The 27,500-nt window shown below is 39.1% G+C and overlaps 1 protein-coding gene across 4 annotated transcripts in view; it reads left to right on the plus strand.

Annotated features, from left to right (window-relative positions):
* Positions 1 to 27,500, plus strand: part of Hk (potassium voltage-gated channel subfamily A regulatory beta subunit hyperkinetic) — a gene marked incomplete at its 5' end in the record, with an annotated part of 361,653 nt that overhangs the window by 227,918 nt on the left and 106,235 nt on the right. For 3 of the 4 annotated variants that reach the window (XM_076179720.1, XM_076179721.1, XM_076179722.1), the window contains 1 exon segment: positions 5,278 to 5,358. In XM_076179720.1, coding sequence (XP_076035835.1) covers positions 5,278 to 5,358 — 81 coding nt within the window. 4 annotated transcript variants of the gene reach the window in all.

Here is a 27,500-nt window from a genome sequence, read left to right on the forward strand (position 1 = left end):
GTGTGTGTGTGTGTGTGTGTGTGTGTGTGTGTGTGTGTGTGTGTTTCAAAACCCACAAGAATCCTGGAACTGACCTCTTTTATCAATATAATTTCAATTGAATGAAAATTAACCCTGATTAATCCATTCTTTAAATATCTTATTTTATCTGAAACCAGACTTTTTCTGTAGTCTCAGTAGCGATGAAGAAACTGCGTTCCTGAAGTACAGGCAAGTCTTTCAAAAGAAACTAAATTTCAAATTAAGGGCTTTATTTTGACAGTCCTGGAAGCTTTGAAGAAACAGAATGAAAGTAAAACAGAAATTCATAAGATCATTCCACTGCCTTTGATGAAAAACGACGGGGTAAAAAAAACGGACCGTTTCGTTCGAAATTGTCAACCTTTTTCAATATTTTACAAAACGCTTTGTGATGAGGAGGTATATATGAGACCATCCCCTATCCTAACCCTCTTTAAAGTCTTTATAGAGTAACCCAGATTCCAGCCATACAAACGAATATTCCCGAAGGTCTGTGAACTTTGAAATAAAACCGAAGACAGGACCATCGTCCGAACAAGGGCGACAGCGTCGATTGCCAGGCAGGTCGCCAAGGATGAGAATTTCTGTTCTGTCGCAGTAACACATAAAATTTCCTTCTGTGTCCGTCAGCGCAGCTTTGACTTCGACTTGGGTAAAGAAGAAAAGATCTTACTGAGGCAGAGAGCTCATTCAACTTGCGCCATTTGGCAAAGAAGTTGATCAAGAGTGACTATGACCAGTCACTACCGGAGAGATGCTACGTAAATTAATCGTCCGACTTATGTCACGCTGTCGAAAGGGTGAGCGTCATGAAGATATTAGCACATGGAATCAAAAGGAAAAATTACCACACACTTACTAAAAAATGTTAATGAGAAACATATAGCTTCCGTATACACAAATCGCGTTCGTATGCATTTGAGCGAGACTTGAGAATAAGAAGAAACAAAAACCATATAGGCTTGAAAGATGGTGTTTGATGCCATTCATGGGAATTAATTGGTTTTCCAATTTTCAGTTATATCTCTGTACAGCTGTCGATAGAAGCTTCTCTGCACTTTTCCGGACTCATTGTATTGGTATTCAGGTATCTAATACGTGGTTACTCGAAGTTATTTTTTACAAAAAAAGGAATTTCTCAGTTAATTCTAACGATATACGTGTGTCTGTGTGTGTGTGTGTGTGTGTGTGTGTGTGTGTGTGTGTGTGTGTGTGTGTGTGTGTGTGTGTGTGTGTGTGTGTGTGTGTGTGTGTGTGTGTGTGTGTGTGTGTGAGTGTGTGTTTGTGTGTGTGAGAGTTATAAGAACCTCTTCAATACCTCTTGGTATCATTACATCCAAAGTGGTCGACCAGATTTGTGGAAAAATAATAATAATAATAATGATAATAATAATGATAATATTATTATTATTATTATTAATATTAATTAAATAATTAATAAAAAATAATAAATAAAATAAAGTTGCACCCCATAACGTGAAACGTGGAATGTGATGTCCGTAGACATATATGTCCACACATGATAAAATTCTCTTTCTCTCTCTCTCTCTCTCTCTCTCTCTCTCTCTCTCTCTCTCTCTCTCTCTCTCTCTCTCTCTCTCTCTCTCTCTCTCTCTCTCTCTCTCCTTCTCTCTCTCTTTCTCTCTCTCTCTCTCTCTTCTCTCTCTCCTCTATCTTTCTCTCTCCTCTCTATCTTTCTCTCTCCTCTCTATCTCTCTCTCCTCTCTCTCTCTCCCGAATAAAATCGTCTTTTGGCAGCCAGACTATACAATTTATCTAAACATTGCAGAACGCTTCAATCGAGATAAATCAAACATATATATGGTACAGATGAGTGGACTCATTACTTGAATGAATTCTTTTACCAGGAACCCAATTATATGTAACCTAAAATTTGGCGGAAGGTAAATTCGCGTTTCTCTTCCAAGTCATAAATTTAAGGCTATTTGTAATTAGCCCCTTTGCCCATTGTTCTTTGATATCATGGTAATCCCTATCTCTCAACAAATGTACCCCCATTACATAAGAGCATAAAAATGAAGAAGACTGCAAGAGACCATAAGGCATACATTAGTTAGTTCTATGTCTTGTTATTCCCATCCATAAAGTTATCTAATCTTCTCATCAAACAACCGATAGTTTCAGTGCTCACCACATGGTTACTAAATCTATTCCATTTGTGAACCCCTCTATTGGTTAACGAGTCTGTTCTCATGCCTAAAATAAATATAAAGACATAAATAAAAGAAAAAAGAAAAATTCTGATAGAAGTAGGTAATATTAAAACTTTTGTAGGACTGTAACTTTATGATTCTTTTATGGTTAAATTCAGATGACAGGAAGCATATGAATAGATCGCATCCAGCAAGAAGTTCGACTTTTAGCTGAATGGAAATATCTGTCTATTCTATAAGGAGATACAAAGTATGCCATGATATATATATATAGGTATATATATAGATATGTATATATATATTTTTTTTTGGGGGGGACGGGGGTGTAAATATCAGTAATACTTTAAATGGTTTGTTCCAACCAGAAAGGAAAGCAAAAACATTAAACTAATACACAAATTACACACACACACACACACACACACACACACACACACACACACACACACACACACACACACACACACACACACACACACACAAGCACATATACAATGAACGCTTACTCAGGCACAAACGCTCACTTAGGCACGTGCGTCCGTCGTGACGTAGAAAAAGGCCACACAGTACACATGACATATTGTATCCTGAGTTCAAGAGAATTCGTCATTGACACGTTTTCTTCCGACACATGCGCTATTATTCGGAAGTGCTTTGCTCTCGACAGAGTCCATGCCTCTTAGTTATAATGTTAAACAACTTGCGACGAATAAACATTGAAAATAGGAAGGTTCTGAAGTTCCACGTGCAGCTCATAGATGGCGCCGGGATAGTAATTATGATTACAGAGATGACATTAAAAAGGACGTTTGGTCTTTAGATGGAGGTGAGTAGACTTAGTATATAGATTATAGATGGAGATTTAGAAATAGTTTTGATTACAAATAAGAGGTGGTGTTAGATAGCAGGCTCATTCCCCCCAGAAATCAATGGTTGTGAACTTTTAGCAAACGTTTGTTGAAGGTGTGTGAAAAGTATGTTTGTTTAATAACTGCAATATTGAAAATTTATCAGTGTAAAATCGAATAGAGTAACAAAATAGATTAGTTTTTATCAGAAATTTATCTTGCTATGTGATGCTAAGTAAAGTATATAATACGAACTTTAAATAAACTTTTGACAAAATTAAACAAAAAAATTACTATTTTGTCTCAAGAATAAATATGCCTAAAACTATATAGACAACGTTCTTTATGTATGATCTATGTGAATATATACTTAAAGTATCCTAAAGAAAAGCACTGTTTCATCACACACTTCAAACATGCATGCTAGTATGCATGGTATGTGACAACCTTTCAACAATCGTTTGTATAACATTTGCTGCCTGGGGTGGGGGTATGGAAATGACAGAGAGTAAATAGTTTCATGGGCAAGTATGTGATTGCACTGGAAAAGCAGGTACGATCGTGGATAAAAAAAAATTGCTTGGACATGTATCAGTTGTGTGCATGTATCAATCATAATTACTTACAGTTTAAGAAAAGTCCTGGACATGTTTTTTTATTTCATAAAATGTCTCACAATTTTTGGGAAGATATTTCATATATATTTTTATTGCATTTCTAGGTAAAAAAAAAAAAACGTAACACACTATCTGAAAATCTTCCAGAAGAAAAATACAGTTAGGTCAGTAATACAAAAGTTGATTAAACGCATAGCTCGGGTATTGCCATGGCGTTATTGAGAGACAAGATTGGAAAATGGAAACTTTTTTCACTTTGATGATAAACAACTGGAAGAGGTAATAAACATTTTCACGAAACTAACCGATTCTAGACCCAGGTCTCCTCTATTCTTGCATAATTCTGGGGTGCATGTGGACAACCGTGTCAAGTTAGGTTACGATCTGTTAAGAAATAGCGAAACGAACAAACCTTTGGAGCTTATGAAAGGTAATTAAGGCGTCCAGAAACAAAGGGGCATCCACGCCATTTTGAGATGCAGTAGACCAGTGTCGCGTATATATGCTAGCACCTCGTCAGTATGGTCAAGCTGAATACATTGATCTGAGACTTCATTCACAATGACAGCCATTCCAACATACCAAAGATTCACATACAACCCGGATTAAGCCACCTTGGCGAGGTACAAGAGGACTATTACCCCTCAGGGGATAGCCCGGTCTTGCAGTGGACCATTAAGGCTGAGCTACAATCAACCGCAATGTCGTTCCCCATGCGTAAAGGAACCTTGGGAGAATGGCACACACACATACACAGTTAATCGGTGAGCGTGCGTAAACCCAGTTCACAATCTCGCATAGTCAGCCACGATTTTAGGAAAACAAGAAAAGAAAGAAAAAAAAAAGATTGATTGAATGGAGTGCAATGAGTTTTTATGAGGGTCATTTTGAAGGCCCGGTTGTCAAGTAATTGATCATCTGCTTGATTGGTCTTCCATTGAGGCTGGTCAGAAAGCTTTTGGGCAATCGACTAGTTCCAAATGGGAAATCGCATGGGACGTTTTTCGTCAATTTTTGTGATGTGTGGTGTGATGTAATAATAAGAAAATAATAATCGGTTTATTCAGTTAACAGAGTTACACTGACAATGACCAATTTGTGAAAAATTTAGAACTTGTCTAATTTGAGTATATAATGTGCTAGGCGTTGTTGTCCACATATAATGGTGCATCTGTGTGCTGGGACCGGGAGTCTCAGGCCTTATCAGTGATGATAAGGTCGAAGGTTTTTGCTCGTTCCTAACGAGGTTTGCTAGGGATGTGTGATGTGATGTGTGATGTCGCCATTTTTTTCTACTTGATAGGAATAGAAAATAAACAGAATCTACATACAGTAAGCCATTTCACTGCGACGAATCACAGTATCCTCCCTCAGACAATTTTATTCAGGTAAAGAGACGACGGCCACGACTCATCTTTTTAGTCTCTCTTAATTTTGATCAAACTGTTCTGTATCAGCCATTGCAAAGACTTACATAAAGACGTTTTCACACTTGTCGCTACCACCCACCTACAGAACTCTTTCCGCCGTCAAATCACTTTGGCAAAATATTTTGTTTTCTTAACAACTTACATAGAATGTCATTTGATATGCTGGAGGAACATTGTTTTCTTCCAGTAAAGTGGATTCCTTCCTGAGAGCTTCATGCTGCAAATCTGATCCAACAGCCGAAGGGAAAATAACACAAGTAAAGGCAAGGTAATGCACATAGGTAAAAATAACAGTAAGTACGATTACAAGTTATTTGGAAATTCGTTAACATAAGTGGATAGTGAAAAAGATCTCTGCGTAATTATCAGTAACGACCTCAAATCATCCAGCCTCTGAGAAAGCAAATAAGATTCTAGGACTGATTGCGCGATCTTTTGATTTCAAAAGTCCATCACTCATTAACAAGCTATATAAATCGTTAGTTCGTCCACATTTGGAATATGCTGTTCCCGTATGGTCACCGAATCTCATTAAAGACATTGACAGACTGGAAAAAGTACAACGCCGAGCCACAAAACTGATTCCAAATATCAAAAATAAATCATACGAAAATTGACTAAAACATATGAATCTGTTTTCCCTAAAAAAGCGTAGACTCAGAGGTGACTTGATACAGGTCTTTAAGATTTTAAATGGAATTGACAACATCAAAAGTGACAAAATTTTCACATTGAATGAGAATCAGACAAGAAACAATGGTCTCAAACTGTCTGGAAATAGATTCAATTTGGAAGTAGGTAGAAACAACTTTGCCAACCGTGTAGTTAATGAATGGAATAAACTTCCTTCACAGGTAGTGCAATGTAGTTCAGTTCAAAGCTTTAAGAATCATTTAGATAAACACCAAAGCAAAATGCTGTAATGATTATAATTTAATCTATATTATTTGTTTTTGTTTTGTTATCATTTGTCTGTCTGATTTTCATTTATTATTAGTTATATGTCAATTTATTATTATTTACTATTTACCTGTTTGTTTATTATTTAACTATACCTACGCATTTATTTATGTATTTTATTTGTTATTTACATTATTATATTTTATATCTATTATGCTATTATTATTATGATTTTTTTCGCATCCGACCTAGATATGGACCAAAAAGTCTCCTGTCGGCATGCTCCGCCTTTGTAATCCTTTGTAATAACTTGCTAAGTCGTTACCGTACTAAAGGGTAGTCTTCCATGCAATAAGAACATAAGATGCTATTGTTTATATATGTGTATATATATATATATATATATATATGTTTATATATATATATGTTTATATATATATATATATGTTTATATATATATATATACATATATATATATATATGTATATATATAATATTCATATCACTGCCAAGTAATGTCGTAACACATTAGTAAATACACTAAAAACCTACTGTTGATTGGTTTAAGAAATGAAAGGAAATAACGATTTCCGTATATTTCGATCACTGGCTGTGATCCTTTTCAGCGGAATACAAAGTCAAGATAAAACACATATATACAGAGGAGAGGGGTGGAGTGAGGGAACATGGACATGAGACCTGAGGTAACGTCTATGATATTGCGCAGGCTTTGCGGCAAGTCGTCCGCTTTTACAATGGAAGGAAGTAATTTATTAGCTGACAAGTTGGTTATATAATCAGGTGACCATTTTTCACTTCATATATTAAAGTTAGGGAATTGTTTGATCAGGAAAATTCAATGATTTTTCTTTTAAAACTACACATTTAGATTTGAATATGATTTTTTCCTCGTCCCAATTTATGCGGTGATTATTGTTGGCGATATGTTGGAATACCACGGAGTTCTGTTGTGTGTATTTGACTGAGTTTTTATGTTCTTTTATTCTCGTTTGCAATTCTCTGCCCGTTTGTCCCCAATATACTCCTTCACATCCTGAGCAGGGTAATTTATTGTCGCCAAAAATAATGACCGCATAAATTGGGACGAGGCAAAAATCATATTTAAATCTAGATGTAGTTTTAAAAGAAAAATCATTGAACCTTCCCTGATCAAACAATTCTCTAACTTTAATATATCAATATATATAACCACCTTGGCAGTTAATGAATTACTTCCTTCCCTTGTAAAAGCGGACGACTTGCCACAGAGCCTGCGCAATATCATAGACGTTACCTGAGGTGTCATGTCCATGTTCCCTCGCTCCATCCCTTTCCTCTGTATAAAAGACATGTGTTTTCTCTGACTTTGTATTCCGCTGAAGAGGATGACAGACAGTGATCGAAATATACGGAAATCGTTATTTCCTTTCTTTTCTTAATCCAATCAACAGAATCAAGAGTGGGTTTTTAGTATGTATATACATATATATATATACACATATATATATATATATATATATATATATATATATATATATATATACAGTGTATATATGACGGACACGCAACAAAAAGGGAGTAAATTTATTTGTGTTAATGGTGGATAATACCGCTTGGTTTGATTCATTGAAAGGATAGTCTGAGAAAAGAAGGAAATATTATCAAAGAAATTATCCAAAGTTTAGGCTAACAAGGTTAATGGTATAAGTAAACTCAACAGGCTATGGCATAAACCGCTGTAATCTGACTTCACCCTTTGTGTCTGAATAAAATCATATGGAGTTACCTGGAAGGAACTCTACAATGTATGTCCTTATGTAAAAAACGTATATACACACATAATAGTATTTTTAAAAGTATTGGATTCGATCAATGGGATTGGATTATTCCGAATGGGATTAGATCCTTTTTAAGGGGGTTTGGTTTTTCTTAACGAAGATTGATTCTCCTTAAGGGATCTAAATCCTCTAGAAATAATCCCATAAGAGGAATCCAACCCATTTAAGAGAGCTATAACCTCATTAAAAAGGATCCAAACTTCTTAAAGAGCTCATTGCGCCTGTTCTTCCAGATGGCAATAAAAAAAAAATAATAATAATAATATCAACAAAGATGGGCAACCTCGTCTTCACATTGGTCTTTCTCCAGCTGAATAAAACCGTTTGGTAATAATCAAAGTTAAGAACACAATGAAGGAGACTACATGGGACCATAAGACCTACACTAGGCAGTTCCATGTCCCCTACCACCTGTCGTCCTTATCCATAAACTTAATCTGTTCTTAAAACAAGCAATCGTCTCAGCGCTCACTAGATGGTTACTAAGTCTGTTTCATTCGTTAGACGCTCTGTTGGTATACCAATCCTTGCCTATTTCCTTCTTAAATCTAAATTTGTCCAATTCAACTTCATTGCTACGAATCTTGCCCTGCTGTCTTAATATGATGACCTTGTCTTCATGAAATTTATTAAAATCCTTGACCCATTTGAATACCTCTATTAGATCACCCCGCACACTACGCCTTTCCATAGAGTGCAAGTTAAGGAGTACAATTTGGATGTTTACAGGACATAAGTGTGATTTATTTAAGTGAAAAATTTAAGTGAAATTTATTTAAATTGGCTAACGCAGTTGCAAATATAAAATAAGTAAAGTGTATCATTGGATTAAGAAATGAGTTCACGAAGTCTTTTTGTTTGTACTAACAAAGGTCAATTTGTCCGCGGAAGAAAACGGAGAGCACAAGAAAAAACGGGGAGTCAAGGAAGAAGACGGAATGCGTGGAAGAAAACGGAGGTCATGGAAGAAAACGGGCGGGTGGAGGTTTGTTGTAGAGGAAATGAATTATTCAAAAGGTGGAAGTGAAGTCAAACATGGGGTCAAATCAAACTCAAACAACTTAGTGGTGAACTTAATCTGTTTTCTTTTGGTTTTCGACAACTGACCGTCCGTCCGTTACGGCGATTTTTTTTTTTTTTTTTTCTCTTTTTTTCTTAAAGATGTGAGCGTCTCGCAATTTCATATAACTGAGGAGGTAATGATCGGATTGAAAAAGTTATTTACTTAATCGGGATTAGGATTTAAACCATTTATCTCGGGGAGTGTGACTTTTTAAATATTTTTTTTTTACTTCCCAAATCCTTTTGAGAACCAACCAAAAACTGTGAACACTCTTATCCTCCAAATAAAAAAAATAGAATAAAATAAAAATATAGAAGTAGGAAAGGAATAATGAACATGAACGTGATATTGTTCATCAGTTTTTATTTATTTATCTTTTCATTATTATTATTATTATTATTTTAATCCCTGGATGATATAGAACATCAGCTGAAGACTATTAACACCCTCTCCGAGATACAAATCTCTGTTAGAAAAAGATCACGGTCGATTATGAACTCCTCCTTATCTAAAGTCATTTCGACTCCGAAGACGTCTTCAGAAAAGATGAAGACTTTGCATACACAGACTGCATATATATCTACTTGTATGTGTGTGTGCGTTTCCTAAGCTTGCGTGCGCCCACAAAAGGCGGACCGAGAAGTTTGCAAGGAAACTTCTTCCCATGATGGAAAACATCTTTATCGGCAAGAACGATGTAGCAATGGCTTCTTTCATACACTGGCCCAGTCGCCCCCCTCTCTCTCTCTCTCTCTCTCTCTCTCTCTCTCTCTCTCTCTCTCTCTCTCTCTCTCTCTCTCTCTCTCTCTCTCTCATCGCTTCTCAACTGGAGATCTAACCTCTCTTTCTCTCATCTCATTTTCTCTCTGAATACTAACTTCTCACAATATATATATGCATATACATATATATATATATATATGTATATATATATATATATGTGTGTGTGTGTGTGTGTGTGTGTGTGTGTGTGTGTGTGTGTGTGTAAAGCTCCATACTCTAGCCTTAACGTTTCATTTTGCCACCTGACCTCCATGTATATATATTGGAAGAGTTCTCCATTGGCCGATATTTTCGCCTCGACTCGACAGAGTGACGTCATGTCGTTTGTTCTTCGCCAAGTAGAAATCCCTCAGCCCCACAGAGGCTGGCAACAGTCCTCAGAACCTCCCACAGAGGAAACTTCGTACTGTTTTCTGCGTTGTATAAGTGTGGGATCATTTCTATGCCACCGACTGAAAGTGGTAGTAGGGGGCTGTGATCAGTCGCCGGTTGCAAGTTCGTTATATGTGAAGAGGTGCAAGAAATGCAGTTGAAATCGGAAGAGAAAGGTCTTGGACCTAGTTCCGAGACCGAGTGCCAGCCCATCAGGGCTGCACCTCCTGTTGGATGTGAGGGGGCTAACATACAGTAGCAACACAATCAGGTACCCATCATTAGTCCCCGCTGTACAGCATCCAAAACTAATCTTCTTTTCGCTTGATCTCCCTCTCTCATTATACACAAATCCTTATCAGATCACCCTTATCATAACATCGTCGGAACATGATAAATCGAATTACTCGGAACGAACAGAGCAGAATACAAGTAACGAACTCCATCAGTGATTAAGTTCCTGGAATAATGACTTCAAAGTTGAAAAGGCAAATGGTTCTGGATCTCTTGCGGAAGTCTCCGCCTTTGATGTTGCTTCTGCGGCCCTGGTCTGAAGGAAACGCTTTATGACACGGAGCATAACTCAATCCGAGGAGGGCCTTCGCGTCAATGCCATACTCCTCCTGCATCGCTCTCTGATGTTAGGGCAAACCCAAGAAAGGTCTATCGTAAAAACACATGCATGCGCGCATCGCACATGCGACCGTGCACACACACATACACACACGGGTCATCACGAGCATAGCTCCCTTCCCGTATAATACAACTAGGTAATACAGCTAGGTAAATACACACATTACACACACACACACACACACACACACACACACACACACACACACCTCGTAGCGCAGTGGCAGAGTTCCCGACCGCTATGAGTCGTTACTCCAACTCTCGTGGGCAGGGAGTTGAGTGTGGGTGTAAGGTCACAGCATTACCCATAAATCGGTCATATATGAGCTCTGACCTCTCTTCCGGGAGGGAAATAGCTGTCGATCACGAATCCAACACGTGATCCAAGACCATGGTGAATCACACACACACACACACACAAACACACACACACACATACACACACACACACAAACACACACACACACACGCGCGCGCGCGCGCACGCACAGTTTGTGTGTGTGATTCACCTTGGTCTTTGGATCACGTGTTGGACTTATGATCGACACCTATTTCCCTCCCGGAAGAGAACTCAGAGCTCGTATGACCGATCTATGGGTAATGCTTTGACATTACACGCACACACACACCCAACTCCCCGCCCACGAGAGTTGGAGTAACGACTCGAAGCGCAGCGATACTGAAATTATTTCCTCCCCAGGGCTGAAAATAATTTCAGTCAGAAAGGTGTTATTCATTTGTTTTCGGGTGGCTGCGCAAAAATAAGTACATGAAAGGGAAATATAAACAAAATCAGATGAGGATAGCAGTTGTACTGCTTATACCCACTCTCTCTCTCTCTCTCTCTCTCTCTCTCTCTCTCTCTCTCTCTCTCTCTCTCTCTCTCTCTCTCTCTCTCTCTCTCTCTCTCTCTCTCTCTCTCTCTCTCTCTCTCTCTCTCTCTCTCTCTCTCTCTCTCTCTCTCTCTCTCTCTCTCTCTCTCTCTCTCTCTCTCTCTCTCTCTCACTCTCTCTCTCATATCATCGCCATCAATTGGGGGCATACACCAGGAAGCGCGTTGTTTTACTCACACGCAGGCACCAGTCTCTACCGTCTCTCAGGGCAAGCTTCCATGCAGGCACCCATCCATCCCACTCCAAACAACTCCCGGCAGGTTTGATCAACTTGTCCTAGCCATAAATTCTGTGTGTGTGTGTGTGTGTGTGTGTGTGTGTGTGTGTGTGTGTGTGTGTGTGTGTGTGTGTGTGTGTGTGTGTGTGTGTGTGTGTGTGTGTGTGTGTGTGTGTGTGTAGTTGCGTAACTAGTCTCTCTCACCGCTCTGAAAAACGATTCCTTGTCATTACGAAGAAAATACTTAGATAAAGATGCCTCACACGTGTCAGTTTTGGAAACTAACGTGATCTTTGTTTGCTCAAAGTTATGTTTGTTCAAGTTTTTTCTTTCTTGTAAAAGCAATCAAATAACAGAAACCGCATAAGTTGACTGCGCATCTGCTAAATAGAGATTTCTTTCTTTTTTAGCAAAATTTAAATATTTGCCAAACATTACTTGAAGGGATTTTTTTAAATGGGGCTCGTATATTTAAAAAAATCAATCACTGAAATATGTAATTTGGCAACTCGCGTGATGTGAATTTAATCAAGGATTTGGTTATAATACTTTGCTGATAACAATTTACCTTTATATAATCGAAATAACCATTAATGATATCATGGTGTATTATGATACATTATGAAACTCGTAATTAAAAAAAAAAAATTGTGTACACATATGTGCTAAAAATAATTTTCTCAATAGTTTTCATTCACTCATTTTTTTCTCATATTCGAATGCTCTGCGTATGACATTTTAATCTCAGCGGGAATTGGAAAAAAAAAAACAGATCTCGATTACCATATTTATATCCGAAGCTTTCGCCACTGGACTTGACCAACGTCATTATGTTATGGTTTAACGTCACAAACTTCCCCCTATCGGAAGGCTAGGACGGTGCCCCTCACAGAGGACTTTGTAGCGTAGAATTTAATTAACCATGCCCTTGGTTCAATTTCGCCGGTGGCAGGATTCGAACCGCCACTCCCTTGACCTTCGCCGCAAGTAACGACGCCCTAACCCGCTCAATCAGCGGGCCTTTATAAAACGAGAAAACGCCATTGGCGTGTGTAATACGAACATACGAAAGATAACGAAATACTTTTTTGATTGGCAAAATAACATATCTTCTCCAAAAATACTTTAGTGCATCTTTAAAAAAGAAAAGATATGGCTAGGCCAAGTCAGTGATCCTCCTCCCTTGATATACTGTGTTTATGTATGTTTCCAGAGATGAAGAGTGTATGAGTGTGTTTATTATTTAACTGAACCTATGCATTTATTCATTTTATTTGCAGTTATTTATTTATTTCATTATCATTTATAGTATAATTTTTATCTTTTATTTATTTATTTATTTATCATTATTATATTTTTTTCACATCCGACCTAGTTATGGACCAGAAGGTCTCCTGTTGGTATGCTCCGCCTTTGTAATCCTTTGTAATCCTTTGAAGGCGTGTGTGTGTATGATTTTATGCGAGTTAATGTGGAAGACTATACAAGAGCAATATGATAATACCATTGGATCTTCACCAGCCCCAAATCACCATCCTTCCATAAGATTTCCTTACTTATACAGACTTAACGACTTACTCTGCAGTGTTCTGAACTACTAACACAGAAACTACTAACAATTCAGGCCCTGAGGAAGGCGTCCATTCGACTTTGTTCTTCCAAAAGAAATTTGTCAGTAAAGTCACGTTGTTCGATAAAGGATTTCACCATCCCTTTCCCATGCAGTGGGAAGTGAGAAACCTCTGGTAGGGCAAAGCCCTGTCAGTTGTGGCAAGCCTTTTTTTTTTTTTTTTTTTTTTTTTTTTTTTTTTTTTTTTTTTTTTTTTTTTTTTTTTTTTTAGCCGACGTTGGGTCGCTTCCCCGCCTTGCCAAGGCTGTCGGTGAATTCACGACCACAGTATCCAACGGGTTTCCGCGCGGACCACTGGTAAAGGATCAACACCTGAAATGCGAGGGCCAGTCGATAATTAGGATAATGATTGGCGAACTCCCCCATCATGAGGCTAGAACAGTACCTCTTACAGATAACCTTGTAGCGTGGAATTTACTGAACCATCCCCTTGGCCCAACTCGCTGGATTCAGGGTCCGAACTGCCGTCACCTCGACCTCCGCCGCAAGTAGCGACGCTCTAACCCGTTCGGCCGGCGAGCACAGGGTTAATAGATAAGAGATTTAAGGATTTAACAGAAATGAGGGATAGTGAAAGAGAAAAGTGATCAATAGTCTTTTATAGGCTAAGCATAGTTTCCAGTCACAAAAGAGTGTTGAGGAACTCTGGTCCATAGAGGTGTCACTGAAGACCCTTATATACTTGATTGTAGTGTTTTTTTTTTTCAAAAAGTTAATGGAAATTGTCTAAGAAAAAAGTTATATCAATGATTTATATATATGTATATATATATATATATATATATATATATATATATATATATTGACCATCAGTGGCTGAGTGGGTAAAGGCATTGTCTTGGGAACCTCTTGGCGTCAGAGCGGTAGGTTCGAGTCCTACACGCGACGGCCATAAAAATTATCTGATATATGCATATATATATATATATATATATATATATATATATATAATATGTATATATATATATTTTTCTTTTTTTTTTTTTTTTTTTTTTTTTGTAGTAGTAATATGAAAGAGGACTTTCCGGTCACTACACTATATGGTGTGTTCAGGAAATGGAAGAGTCTTACCTACTTCCATCATTATGAATAGACATATTTTTTAATTTTATTTTCAAGTCAGTTCAAATCACCGAACCATTTTTATGAAAGGTTGTTCTAGTGCTATAATTAGTTTCCAGGTTCTGAATCATGTCCCAGAAATTTAATTAATTTCCAAGTTTCAGATAAATGCTTATATGAGCTTTTATAGATTTGTTCAATCGTTTCCACTACTGTTTTGCCAGGTTCTGTTGTCTTTTGACATGTTGAGGATACAGAGAAGAAGAAAGAGTAAGAAGAGAAGAAGAAATAGTAGGAACAAATAGAGAAGGAAAAAAGAGATTGATAAGGAGAGAGAGAATTATAAGGTGGATGAGGAGGGAGAAAGTAGAAATGAGAGAAAATACAATAGAAGAGGAAGTGTAAAACAGATTAGATACATAGACCAAGAGTAGGAGGTAATTATGGTGGAGATGGAGTGGAGTAGAGGTGGAGTAGGAGGTGGAGTGGAGATGAAGTAGGAGTTGGAGTGGGGGTGGAGGTGGAGGTGAGGTGGAGTAGAAGGTGGAGTGGAGGTGAAGTAGGAGGTGGAGTGGGGGTGGAGGTGGAATAGAGGTGGAGAAGGTGGAGGTGACGTAGGAGGCAGGAAAGGTGATGAGGTTGAAAACGTAGATAGAAGTGAAGGTGGAGAAGGAGGTGGAGGTGGAGTTTAGGTCGAGTAGAGGTGAAGTGGAGGTGAAGGTGACATAGGAGGCAGGAAAGGGGATGAGGTAGAAAACGTAGATAGAAGTGAAGGTGGAGGAGGAGGTGGAGTAGAGGTGAAGTGGAGGTGGAGAAGATGGAATGTGAGGTGGTGGAGGAGAACTAAGAGAAAAACGCTGATTGAAGCCGTCACAAGTCCCGAAAAGAAAGAGAAAATGGACGAAGAAAGAAAACAGGAGGAGGAGGAGGAGGAGGAGGAGGAGAAAGGAAGAAAGGAGGGAGGAAAGAAGGAAGGAAGGATGAAAGGAATGAAGAGAATATTTCTATTTTGGTCCTGTGACGCAGTGGACAGCCCGACTACAATGATAACAACAATAGTAAAAAACAGCATCATCATCATCATCATCTTCATCATCAACACCATCTTCATTATCATCATCATCATCAACATCATCTTCATTATCATCATCATCATCATCATCTTCATCATCGTCAACATCATCTTCATTGTCATCACCACCATCATCATCGTCATCATCATCATCATCATCATCATCATCATCATCATCATCATCATCATCATCATCATCATCATCATTCATCATTCATCATTCATCATCATCACCATCATCATATTAATTATTATCATCATCATCATCATCATCATATTCATTATCTTCAACATCATCATCATCATCATTTTCATTATCTTCATCAACGCCATCTTCATCATATTAATCATCATCATCGTCATCGTCATCGTCATCGTCATCACCATACTTTATTCAGCCAAGGGAATCTCTCGACAACAAAAATTAGATTTAACCCGCCCACCCCCACCTTCTTTTTCCCGTTAGAGGTGAAGTGAGCCCCCTCCCTTCCCCCCTCTCCCCACCACCTACCACCCCCGGATATAAAATCAAGTTGCTGCCGGAATATACACGAAGTTGTAAACAAAAGTGAAAGTTCTCATTAGACACTCTGTTCCGCTCAACGGCAGTCTATTTTATTCAGCTGAGGAAATGCTCAAAAGGTGTAGAAGGAAAACAAAGAGGAAAGAGAGTGGGAGGAGAAGAAACAGAGGGAAGGTAAAGATACAAGAAACAAAGAGAATGCAGAGAGCGAAAAAGAGAGAGGAGACAAGCAAAGAGATTGGGAAGATGCGAAGATAAAGAAGACTACATACATACATATACCAAAGGCTTTTTTCCCCTTTACAAGGGAGATGGCCAAAAAAACAAAGGCATAAAAACCATTCCCACCCATTCCATTCCTATCACACTCCACTCCCCTCCACCCTCTTCCCTCCCTCTTATCTTGGCACCTCCTGGATGACGGGTCATCCCTGCATTTTGTCCAATGCCCTGGGTCAGAAGCAGTGTCGCAAGACACAGCACATCCACAGCAAAGCCGCTTCATTAAATCGGCGACCCTCCCTCTCCGTCCCCTCATGCAGAAAAGGAGAAGATGGGGAAAATGATCACAGGAGGAAAAAGAGGTAAATGAGGACGAGGAAAAGAGGAGGATATTGTGTAAAGATGATGGAAGGAAGCCGACGCAGAAGTGGAAGAAGAGGTGATTGAAGGAGAGGAGTAAATTGCAAAGATGTGAAGAAAAAGAGGAAGATAAAGATGGTGTAACAAGGAGGAAATAGTGATGAAAGAAGATCACGAGATAAAAGAGATAAAGAATGAGGAGCTGAAGAAAAGATGAAGGTCAAAATATAAACTGGAAAATGTCTAAAGAGTAGAAGGAGGAACAAGAAGAAGAGCAAAAGGATAAGAGAGTAGGTGGAGAAAATCTGAAGAGAAGGAAAAGGAGAGGAGATGAAACAGAAGGGACAGGGCAATCTAAAGAAATCAAAGGATTTCGGGAAGAAAGGGAGAGAGAGAGAGAAAATGACGAAAAAGAGAGAGGGGGCCCGTGTGTGTGTGTGTGTGTGTGTGTGTGTGTGTGTGTGTGTGTGTGTGTGTGTGTGTGTGTGTGTGTGTGTGTGTGTGTGTGTGTGTGTGTGTGTGTGTGTGTGTGTGTGTGTGTGTGTGTGTGTGTGTGTGTGTGTGTGTGTGTGTGTGTGTGAGAGAGAGAGAGAGAGAGAGAGAGACAAAGAGAGTGAGAGAGAGATCAAAAGAAAGGAGGGTGCGTGTGCGTAGTAGTGAGTAGAGAAAGAAAGAGAGAACAGAAGAAGGATTAGGTCAGAAGAAAGACAGAGAAGATAGAAAGAAAACATGAATGGGAAGGAGAGTGTGGGGAGATAAAAGGAATGTAGAGAAGAAAAGGAAAAAAAATAGAGTATCATGAAGAGAAGAATAATAAAGAGATGAACGCTGAAACTATCAGTTGTTTTAAGAAACGGTTAGACAACTTTATGGATGGGGATGACAGGTGGCGATGGATATGGAGCTGCCTAGTATAGGCCCTATGGTCTCTTGCAGTCTCCTTCATTCTTATGTTCTTATGTTTAACAAAAGAGATATGAGAAAGAGAAAAATGAGACAATGTCACAACGAAAGAAACGAATCAGGTGGAACTGTCTCGAAAGCACAGCTTGGTGCAAAAGTCAACAATTCTGTAATTAAATTCTCCCCACCACCCTCTGAACTGCCTTATATATTTCATTCTGGCTAGCGTCTCGGAGCTCCTAAATGTTGACCTCTGTAACGACGGGATGACGAGTTGATGGTATATAACGACAACAATATCGCCGTCGGTATTTGAGTCTTCTGCGCCTAAAAACCGGGACATCGTGTCCTTTTTTTTTTTTTTTTTTTTTATCGTCTCAGTGATCTGAGACACCTCCACCATATGGTGAAATGAAATCTAAGACGAATGAAATCGCCTGGCGTTAACTAGAAGAAAAAGTGTTTCAAGACCATTTGAAGACTATTTTTTTATATTTTTGCTCCAACGCCCCTCGTATCATTGTTCTCGTTGAATCATGACCCCACCCCACGCGTTGATAAATATATATATATACATATATATTGAATAAACAAACAGATACAAGCTGTATATATATGTGTATATATACATACATATATATATGCGTATATATATATATATATATATATATATATATATATATATGTATATATATACTGTATATATATATATATATACATATATATGTATATATATATATGCAAATATATGTATATATATACACACACATATATATATATATATATATATATGTATATATGATAAAATTAAAATGCAAGAATTAGATCTGTAGAGGCAGGGCAAAATAGAGAGAGAGAGAAAGAGACAAATTGAAAAATACGTTAAAGCCAAAACTGAGACAGGACACACAAAAATGTCACAACAAGGAAATTATATGACTTTTTTTTCTTTGAGGAGCGGGGGTGGGTCTGAGATCGTGCAGGAGCTTTTGAGAACGGAAGCTTAGGAACGCCAGCCAGTGAGAACGAAAAAGAGGAACCCTGAACTGGCAGTACAATGTCATTGAGAACGTGGGGGAGAGGAGGAGGAGGAGGAGGAGGAAGAGAAGGAGGTGGGAGAAGGAGGAGGGGGAAGAAGTGAGAGGAAAGAGGTGGGGGGCGTCTAATAGTGCAAGGAGAAAATAGAGAGAGAGAGGAAGAGAGAAGAGGTGGAGAAAGGGAATGTTAAAGAATGAGAGGAATAAAGAGGAAAGAGAGAGAGAGAAAGAGAGAAGAGGTGGAGAAAGGGAATGTGAAAGAGTGATAGAGAGAAATAAAGAGGAGAAAGTGAGAGAGAAAGAAAGGGGAGAGAGAGTGAAAAAGAGAAAAATAGAGAGATGTCAAAGAAATGTAGAAGAGACGAAAGGAATACCGCTATAATTTTTATCATTAAATCATCATCGCGTTAGTCTTAGGAGAGTGTAGGTGGAAACAACTACTCCACTGGGTCCATCTGTCCACACTCCGTCTAGATTAACATGAGGAAATTTTTATATAAAAGCATCGTGTATCATTTTCACTTTTCTCAAAATATAATGGTTTTCATTGATTCGTTCATTCATTTATTTATTTATTTATTTAATTGTTTATTCATTTATTTATTCATTTACTTATTTATCTATTTACTTTTGATCAATTTATGTATTTATTCATTCATTTATATATCTTATTTGTTTGTTTATATATTTATCTTGTTTATTTGCTTTTTTATACATTTATGTTTACTTGCATATTGGTTCATTTTATTAACATTTCAAATATGCTGACCTAGTACATCTTAAGATGTGGAGATGTGGACTGAGGTGGAGGCAGAGGAGGAGGAGAAGGAGGAGGCAGAAGAGGAGTAGAAGGAGGCAGAGGCAGAGGAGGTAGTTGTGGCTTAGGAAGAGGAGGAGGAGGAGGCAGAAGAGGAGTAGAAGGAGGGAGAGGCAGCGGAGGTAGCTGTGGCTCAGGAAGAGGAGAAGGGAGAGGAAAAGGAGAAGGAGGAGGAGAAGTAGGAGAAGGAGGAGGAGAAGGAGAAGGAGGAGGAGGAGGAGAAGTAGAAGGAAGAGAGGTAGGATGAGAAGGAGTAGTAGGAGGAGGAGAAGGAGGAGGAGGAGGAGGAGGAGAAGGAAGTGGAGGAGGAGAAGTAGGAGGAGAAGAAGAAGTAGGAGGAGGAGGAGAAGGAAGTGGAAGAAGAGAAGTAGGAGGAGGAAGAGAAGGAAGTGGAGGAGGAGGAGGAGGAGAAGGAAGTGGAGGAGGAGGAGAAGTAGGAGGAGGAGGAGAGGTAGTAGGAGGAGAGGTAGGAGGAGTAGAAGGAGGAGGAGAAGGAGAAGGAGAAGGAAGATGAGGAGAAGAATGAAGAGGAGGAGGAGGAAGATGGGGAGAAGAATGAGAAGGAGGAGGAGGGGGAGGAGGAGAAGGAGGAGGAGGTTGTTTTAGAGAGGCTGATTTGCTTCCGCCGAAGACGGCAAGTACAATCGGCCGCACTTCGGCTCTCGCGAGACTCTTCTTGAACCCACTTCGGCCTCAACTCCTTCGGGTCACTCCTTCCTCCCCTGATCCACTTCCTCCCCTGATCCACTTCCTTCCCTGATCCACTTCCTCCCCTGATCCACTTCCTCCCCTGATCCACTCCCTCCCCTGATCCACTTCCTCCCCTGATCCAATTCCTCCCCTGATCCAATTCCTCCCCTGATCCACTTCCTCCCCTGATCCACTTCCTCCCCTGATCCACTCCCTCCCCTGATCCACTTCCTCCCTTGATCCACTTCCTCCCTTGATCCACTTCCTCCCCTGATCCACTTCCTCCCCTGATCCACTTCCTCCCCTGATCCACTTCCTCCCCTGATCCACCTCCTCCTGGATGATAGAGGAAAATGCCAAGAAGGAGAAGGAGACGGAGGAGAAGGCCGAGGGGTAAGAAAAGGAGGGGGAAGAGGAGAAAGAGAAGGCTGAGGAAGAGGAGGAGGAAGAGGAGGAGGAGGAGGAAAAGGCCGAGGGGGAGAGAGGAAGGAGGAGAAGGATAAGGCTGAAACGGTAGAAGAGGAAGCGTAGAAGTATGAGGATGAGGCTGGAATAGTAGAGGAGGAGGAGGAGGAGCAGGAGGAGGAGGAGGAGGAGAAAGAGTAGGAGGAGGAGGAAGAATAGGAGGACGAGGGGAAATGTAAGAGGGAAAATGTGCAGAGAAGAAGTAAGACTAGTCAAAGGAGTCAGAGGAGTTTCAGGAGGTGGCATGGTGGCGCACTTCCTAGTGTTTATGCTGGCTGACGTCAATTTCATTCATCCATTAATTCTGGATATAATCACTGCAATCCATTCTTTTTTTTTTTTTTTAGGCAGCCATTGTACACAAAGGATATCTCAGTTTTACCAAATTACTTAGCTTAAGACAGAATAAAATCCGTAAAGAGTGCCACAGGGCTTCAAGGCAAAAGAATAAATAAATCTTAAAGTCCTGTATCACTTGTTTTGACTTTAAATTGAGGAAAAATAAATATCCCTTACGTCATAAGAAAACCACTACATAAACACGATCAAATACCCAGCGACCCAAGGCATATTAACTGAAGTGAAATGATAATACATTGCGAAAAATGTTCCGGTAGTATTCATAGAAAATGGGAACTAGACAGTGAGGTAGAAAACGAGAGAGAGGGAGAAGCTCTCGACGACGAGTAGCTGATGATTCAGGAAAGAGAAAGAGAGAGAATAAGAAAAAGAGACATAGAGGGTGGGGGAAGAAATGAGCAGAAAGAGAAAACAAAGAGAATCGAGACAAAAGCAGAAACGATTAGAACAAACATAAGGAAGAAGAGCAGAAAAGAAAGACGAGACGAATGAAAGGAAGAGGATTTGAAGGGAGACAAACACAGTGGACAGAATGAGGAAACGAGGTTGAGAGAGAAATTAAGCCGAAGAGAACAGAGGAGAGAAATTCGAAAGGAGAAATAAAAGCGACAAAGAGAAATGCTGTCTCAGAGGGAGGAGAGAGAGATGAGGGAGAGGGGCAGAATGGAAATGAAAAGGAAAAGGGGAACAGACGCAAAATGCGATGACGAGACATGTTGGGAAGTTATGATAAAGAGAGAACAAAAGGTATGAGAGTAAAAACAAGAAGAAAAAGAAAAAGTCCCGATAAAGATATAAGAGAGAGAGGGGGTCAGAAAGAGAGAGAGAGAGAGAGAGTTACTTGTCATGTACTGGATCTTTCCAGCGCTTCTGTCCTTTTTTGACAGTCTCGTTCCAGTGTTGAGGGTATTTGGAAAGAGAGAGAGAGAGATACTCACACTCAGTTGAAAAGATAATTAACACATGGAAATGGTGAAATGAAAGAAACGAAGTTAAACATTTTTGGAAACCTAGGTATGAGACGAAAGTATACATACATATACCAAAAACTTTTTCCCTCTTACACGGGAGGTAGCCAAAAAAAAACAAAGGCACAGAAACCACTCCCACCCATTCCATCCCCTACATACTCCACTCCCCTCTACCCTCTTCCCTCCCTCTTCCCTTGCCACCTCCTGAAGAGAGAAACAAGAATTTCTGTAAGACTTCAGTCCCGCCTTCTGTCCCGCCTCGGGAGGTTGAAGCTCTACACTAATTCCTAATGCCTTCAGGGACACTGCGGCTGTTATTAGGAAATTTCTAGATTTTTGTAACCTTTCGAATAATGAGCGGTTTTCAAGTTTTAGAAATCTCCCATACAGGGAATTATCTGTATTTAGAAGTATCTAGCCTCGAACACTACATTAGGTTTGTCCTTTTGGACAAAAAGGAAGAAAATATAGAATAGGTCTTTCTTTTATATAGTATATATAAAAGCTGTATTATATATATATATATATATATATATATATATATATATATATATATATATATATATATATATTCACCTTCATCTTTCTTTTAATGACTTCAATCTGCCCTGAATGTCCAAGTATTCATGGAAAAGGTGACAATTTCTGTCGCGGACTAGTGACGTGGAAGCATCTTACCACTATTTTGTTTTCTAACTTTTTTATAAACTTAAAAAATGGGTAAGAGAAGTCTGATAAAGAGAATCATGAAAAGGACTGAAGGGGAACGGAGAGAGAAATTAAAGAGAACAGACCTGGGAGGAGGTAAGACAAGAGAGTCAGGGTCAAATTCATTTCGTGGGAGGAAGGATGTAGGACAAACCGCATAAAAGGAACCGCGTAAAACAAACCGCGCAAAACAAACCGCGTAAAAGGAACCTCATAAAACAAACCGCGTAAAACAAACCGCGTAAAACAAACCACCTAAAAGGAACGGCGTAAAGCAAACCGCGTCAAACAAACCGCGTAAAACAACCCGCGTAAACAAACCGCGTAAACGAACCGCGTAAAACAAACCGCATAAAACAAACGGCATAAACGAACCTGTAACAAAACACCCAAAACAAGTAAATATGTAAGTCCAAACACTAAAAACGAAAAACTTTAAGAACAATACGTAACTCGAGTAAAACTGAATTTTTTTATAAGAAATATATGAAATAAAACCTCTTCATTATTGACATATCTAAGTTTAAATGTCTGAAACGTGAGTTTGAAAACACAATTCGTAAAACCAAATTTACAAAACAGAAACGCGCAAAAGCGAATCGCGTAAAACGAGGCACATGTCCGCGAAGTTGGAGACCGCGATTGCGTTAAGTGAGGGGAAATGAGCGAATATGCTCATGATGGCGGATACCAACTTGACCCCTGAGGGTCAAAACTTCAGAAGATGAGAAGGAGAAGAGGAAAGACGATCAGGGAGGGTGAGGACAACCAACAGGGAGGAGGAAAGAGGAGGAAGGATATGGAGTAAGATAGAAGAAGAACAGTAAGGAAGAAGAGCAAAAGACGTGAATAAGAGATGATGATGAAAACAAAAAATATATATATTAAGGAACGTGAGAAGAAAAGAAATGAAGAGAAAAATAATTTCATATAAGAAAGAAGAGGGTTTAGAAGAAAGGAAATATGAATGTAAGGAGATGCGAGAAATCAGAAAAGTAGAGAGGGGGAGGGAGAAAATGGGACATTTAGGAGAAAGAGAAAAGGAGAAGAATTGCACCAAAACTATTTTTTGTACATATGTCTGTATGTTTGTCTGTATACGTGTGTGTGTGTGTGTGTGTGCGTGTGTGCGTGTGAGTGTGTGTGCATGCTTTTTACGTGGTGTGTGTGTTTGTGTGTGTGGGTGTGTTTGTGCGTGTGTGTGTGTGTATGTACGAGTATGTGTGTGTACATGCCTTCGTTTGTTTTTGAATGAATATGTGATTATCTGTGCTAGCATGCATATATTTTACATATATTCTAGCGTTTGTGTATATATTTCCAAGCATATATATATATATATATATATATATATTTGTATATATATATATATGTGTGTGTGTGTGTGTGTGTGTGTGTGTGTGTGTGTTTGTGTATCCATGTACATATGTATGTATGTATGTATTTATGTATGTTCTTATGTCGTAGAGTCATTTTGAGGAAACCAATCGTGCCGAGGAGTGTCGGGTGCCAAGACAGCGGCTGAAGATAAGCTCGGCGCTCGGCGGGAACGAGAATCTCGTATTGTTCTCGAAAGAGTTCCGGAAGGCCGCCCCGGACCAAAGCAGTACAGGGACCGGGGTTCCGGCCGGGAGGGAGAGAACAATGGAATGGAACCGGGGAGAGTGGAGGGGAATAGAGATGGAAAGGAAATGGACGATGTCATGGGATGGTGCTAGACTATCGAGAGAATGGGAGGGAATGCGGTAAATGTATCGTCAAGACGGAATACGAATATGAATTATTTTGAATAATATGAGCAGTGTTAATGATATGAATGATAATTAATTGATAATAGTAATAATATAATATAGTAATTATAATAATGAAAATGATAATAATAATAATAATAATAATGATAACGATAATAATGATAACGATTATAATGATAACGATAATAACGATAACAACAATAACAATAACGATAATGATAATGTTTTAATAATAATAATAATAATAATGATAATTAATAATAATGATAATGACATTTATATGAATAATAATATGAACCATATGAACAAGAATTACATGAAAACTATATTGAATCACAAATGTGATGACATAAATAGTAGTGGTAACAATGTCATAAAAACGATTCTGAAACAGAATTATGACATTATTGTGTAATAAATACTTTGACACGAGAGTAATGAAAACACCTACAGATTTATGATGGAAATAAATGATAATAAACATTTACATAAATCTTACCATTTAAACTCCATTTCCAATTCTAACACAGGCTCTACTACTCTAGTAGAAACTATTGACTACCTATTCCAGCTTTATTCCTATCCCATATATCTGCAAAACCTCCCACAGTGCCTTCCTGTGTACCCTGTCATAAGCCTTTTCCAAATCCATAAAGGTAAAATAAAATCCTTAACTTTTGCTAAAGCTTTCTCACATATCTGTCTTACCACAAAAATCTGATCCACTGAATCCCTACTTACCCAAACTGTTCCTCACCAATTACTCCCTCTGTTCCTGTCTTAATCCTTTTTAATTGAAGCTTTCCCAACTATACTCAACAAACTGATCCCTCTGAAACTACTACACTCACATTTGTCCCCTTTTCCTTTGTAAAACGGAACTATACGGGCACTCATCCAGTCCCCCGACAATGGAGAGAGTGAATGGTTTGAGGTAAGGGTGGGACTGCGTCAGGGATGTGTCATGTCGCTGTGGCTGTTCAGTATGTACAGGGATGGGGTGGTGCAGGAGGTAAAGGCAAGTGTAATACTAGAGATGGTTAAATAAAATGGAGAAAAGCGGGAGGTGAGCCAGTTATTGTTTGCTGATGAAATTGCATTTGTTGCAGGGATAGGTATTAAGGGAGTTAGTGACGGAGTTTGGGAAGGTATGTGAAAAGAGAAAGTTAAAGGTAAATATGGGTAAAAGCAAGGTGATGAGATGTGCTGAGATGTACAAGGGGAGAGGGTGGCAGTGAGTTGTAATGAAGTCTTAAAGAAGAGAGCCTGGAGGAAGTGAATACTTTAAGGTCCCAGTCACACCAAGCTTACGACCTGTTTCCGACTACTGGCGACCAGATGGTCGTCGCCCAGTTGCAGGTAGTCTTTGGAAGTCGCTGGTAGTCGGTAATAAGATAGATAAATAGATCGATAGACAGATAGAGAGATTATAACACACACTGAATAGTCCTCAGTACATAAATTTTTCATCTTATCAACCACATTAACTTTTTCCGTCTCAGTTCCTTGCATAGGCTTTGTGTCGCCGACCGATCGCTTGATTTTCTGTCGAAGGTGGTCGGAAGCACGTCGTAAGCTTGATGTGACTGGGGCTTTAGATATTAGGGGTAGCATGCGGCAGGAAAGGGAGGAGTGGAGGTAGATGTCAACTGTAGATTGCGAGAAGCAAGTAAATGCCTTGGGGGATTAAAAAAGTTTATGAGAAATATGTATCTGGGAATGGATGCAAAGAGGATATTGTATGAAGGGGTGGTTGTTCCGACGGTTTTGTATGGGATGGAGACATGGAATTTAAGAGAGACAGAAAGGAGAGTTTAAATGTGTTTGAGATGGAATGTCTGAGAAGGATGATAGGGGTTACTAGGTTGGATAGAGTGAGAAACAAGGAGGTGAGGAGTAGAGTGGGAGTGGAAAGGAGATGGTAGATTGGGCTGATTAAAGTATTTGAATGATTTTGACACATGGAAAGAATGAATGAAGAAAGATTAGTAAAATATATGTGGAAGGCAGAGGTAGAGAGTGAATATGAGGGGACGACCGAGGATGAGATGGATGGATGGGGTAACAGGGGCGTTGAGCAAGAGGGGAATGTCTGTTGAGCAAGGAAAGGAGGAGGCAGGAAATAGAGGTGAGTGGAGATTGCTTGCGTATAGATGATACTGTTATGCAAGGGAGTGGCGGAGGATGGAGGGGTAGGGGCTGCTTATGTGTGAATGATATTTCGACGCAACCAGAAGGGATTTCTCCCAGCCTTCTCTTGTTCTGCATAAGGAGATGGAAAGTCGCCAATTAAGTGAAGCGGCCTTGCTGTGGATGTCATGTGTCTCGCTACGTTGCTTCTGACCAGGGCAGTGGGTGGGATACAGGGGTGACCCGTCATCCATGAGGAGCTAAAATGAGAGGGAGGAAAGGGTGAAGTAGAATGGGTGAAAGTAGGTACGTGTCCTTGACTTGGCTACCCCCTTTATAAGGAGGAAAAAGTTCTTGGTGTATAGATAGATTACGATTTAACATGCAAATAAGTGATATTGAGCCATGACATAAACGCATTGGAAATAGTATTGGAACAATAAATATATAAATAGTGTAATGATGAAATTATAATGTTATATAGATAGCAATGCCATAAACGCATTGGAAATAGTGTTGGAACAATAAATATATAAATAGTGTAATGATGAAATTATAAGATCATATAGATGGAATTAATGATATGCTATTATGGTGGTAATAATGATGCAATATTGAGATGCAACGATGGAACGTGAAATATTATCATTTCATGATATAATCTAAATCATTACATAAATGAGGAATGCAATATATATAGATAAGAGCTCTTTAAATCTGTAATGCAAGAACCAAGGGGAACTTCGGGAATACAAAGAAGAATTTGTTCATTAATGTAAAAGAAGAGGAGAAGGATGGATAGGAGGAGGAAGAGTAAATGAGGAAAGGGAAGAGAAGAAAGAAGGGGAGGAGAAAGATGGGAGGAGGAGGAGGAGGAGGAGAAGAACCAATAGGAGCAGAATGAAGAAAGAAGGAGAAGAAACAAGACGAAGAGATGGTGATGATGATGATGAGGAGGAGAAGTAGGTGGAGAAAAGAGAATAGAAGGATGATGATGATGATGATGATAG

This window comes from Oratosquilla oratoria, chromosome 43 (genome assembly GCF_046742065.1).
Source record: "Oratosquilla oratoria isolate Oo_2021 chromosome 43, ASM4674206v1, whole genome shotgun sequence".
NCBI lineage: Eukaryota > Metazoa > Arthropoda > Malacostraca > Stomatopoda > Squillidae > Oratosquilla > Oratosquilla oratoria.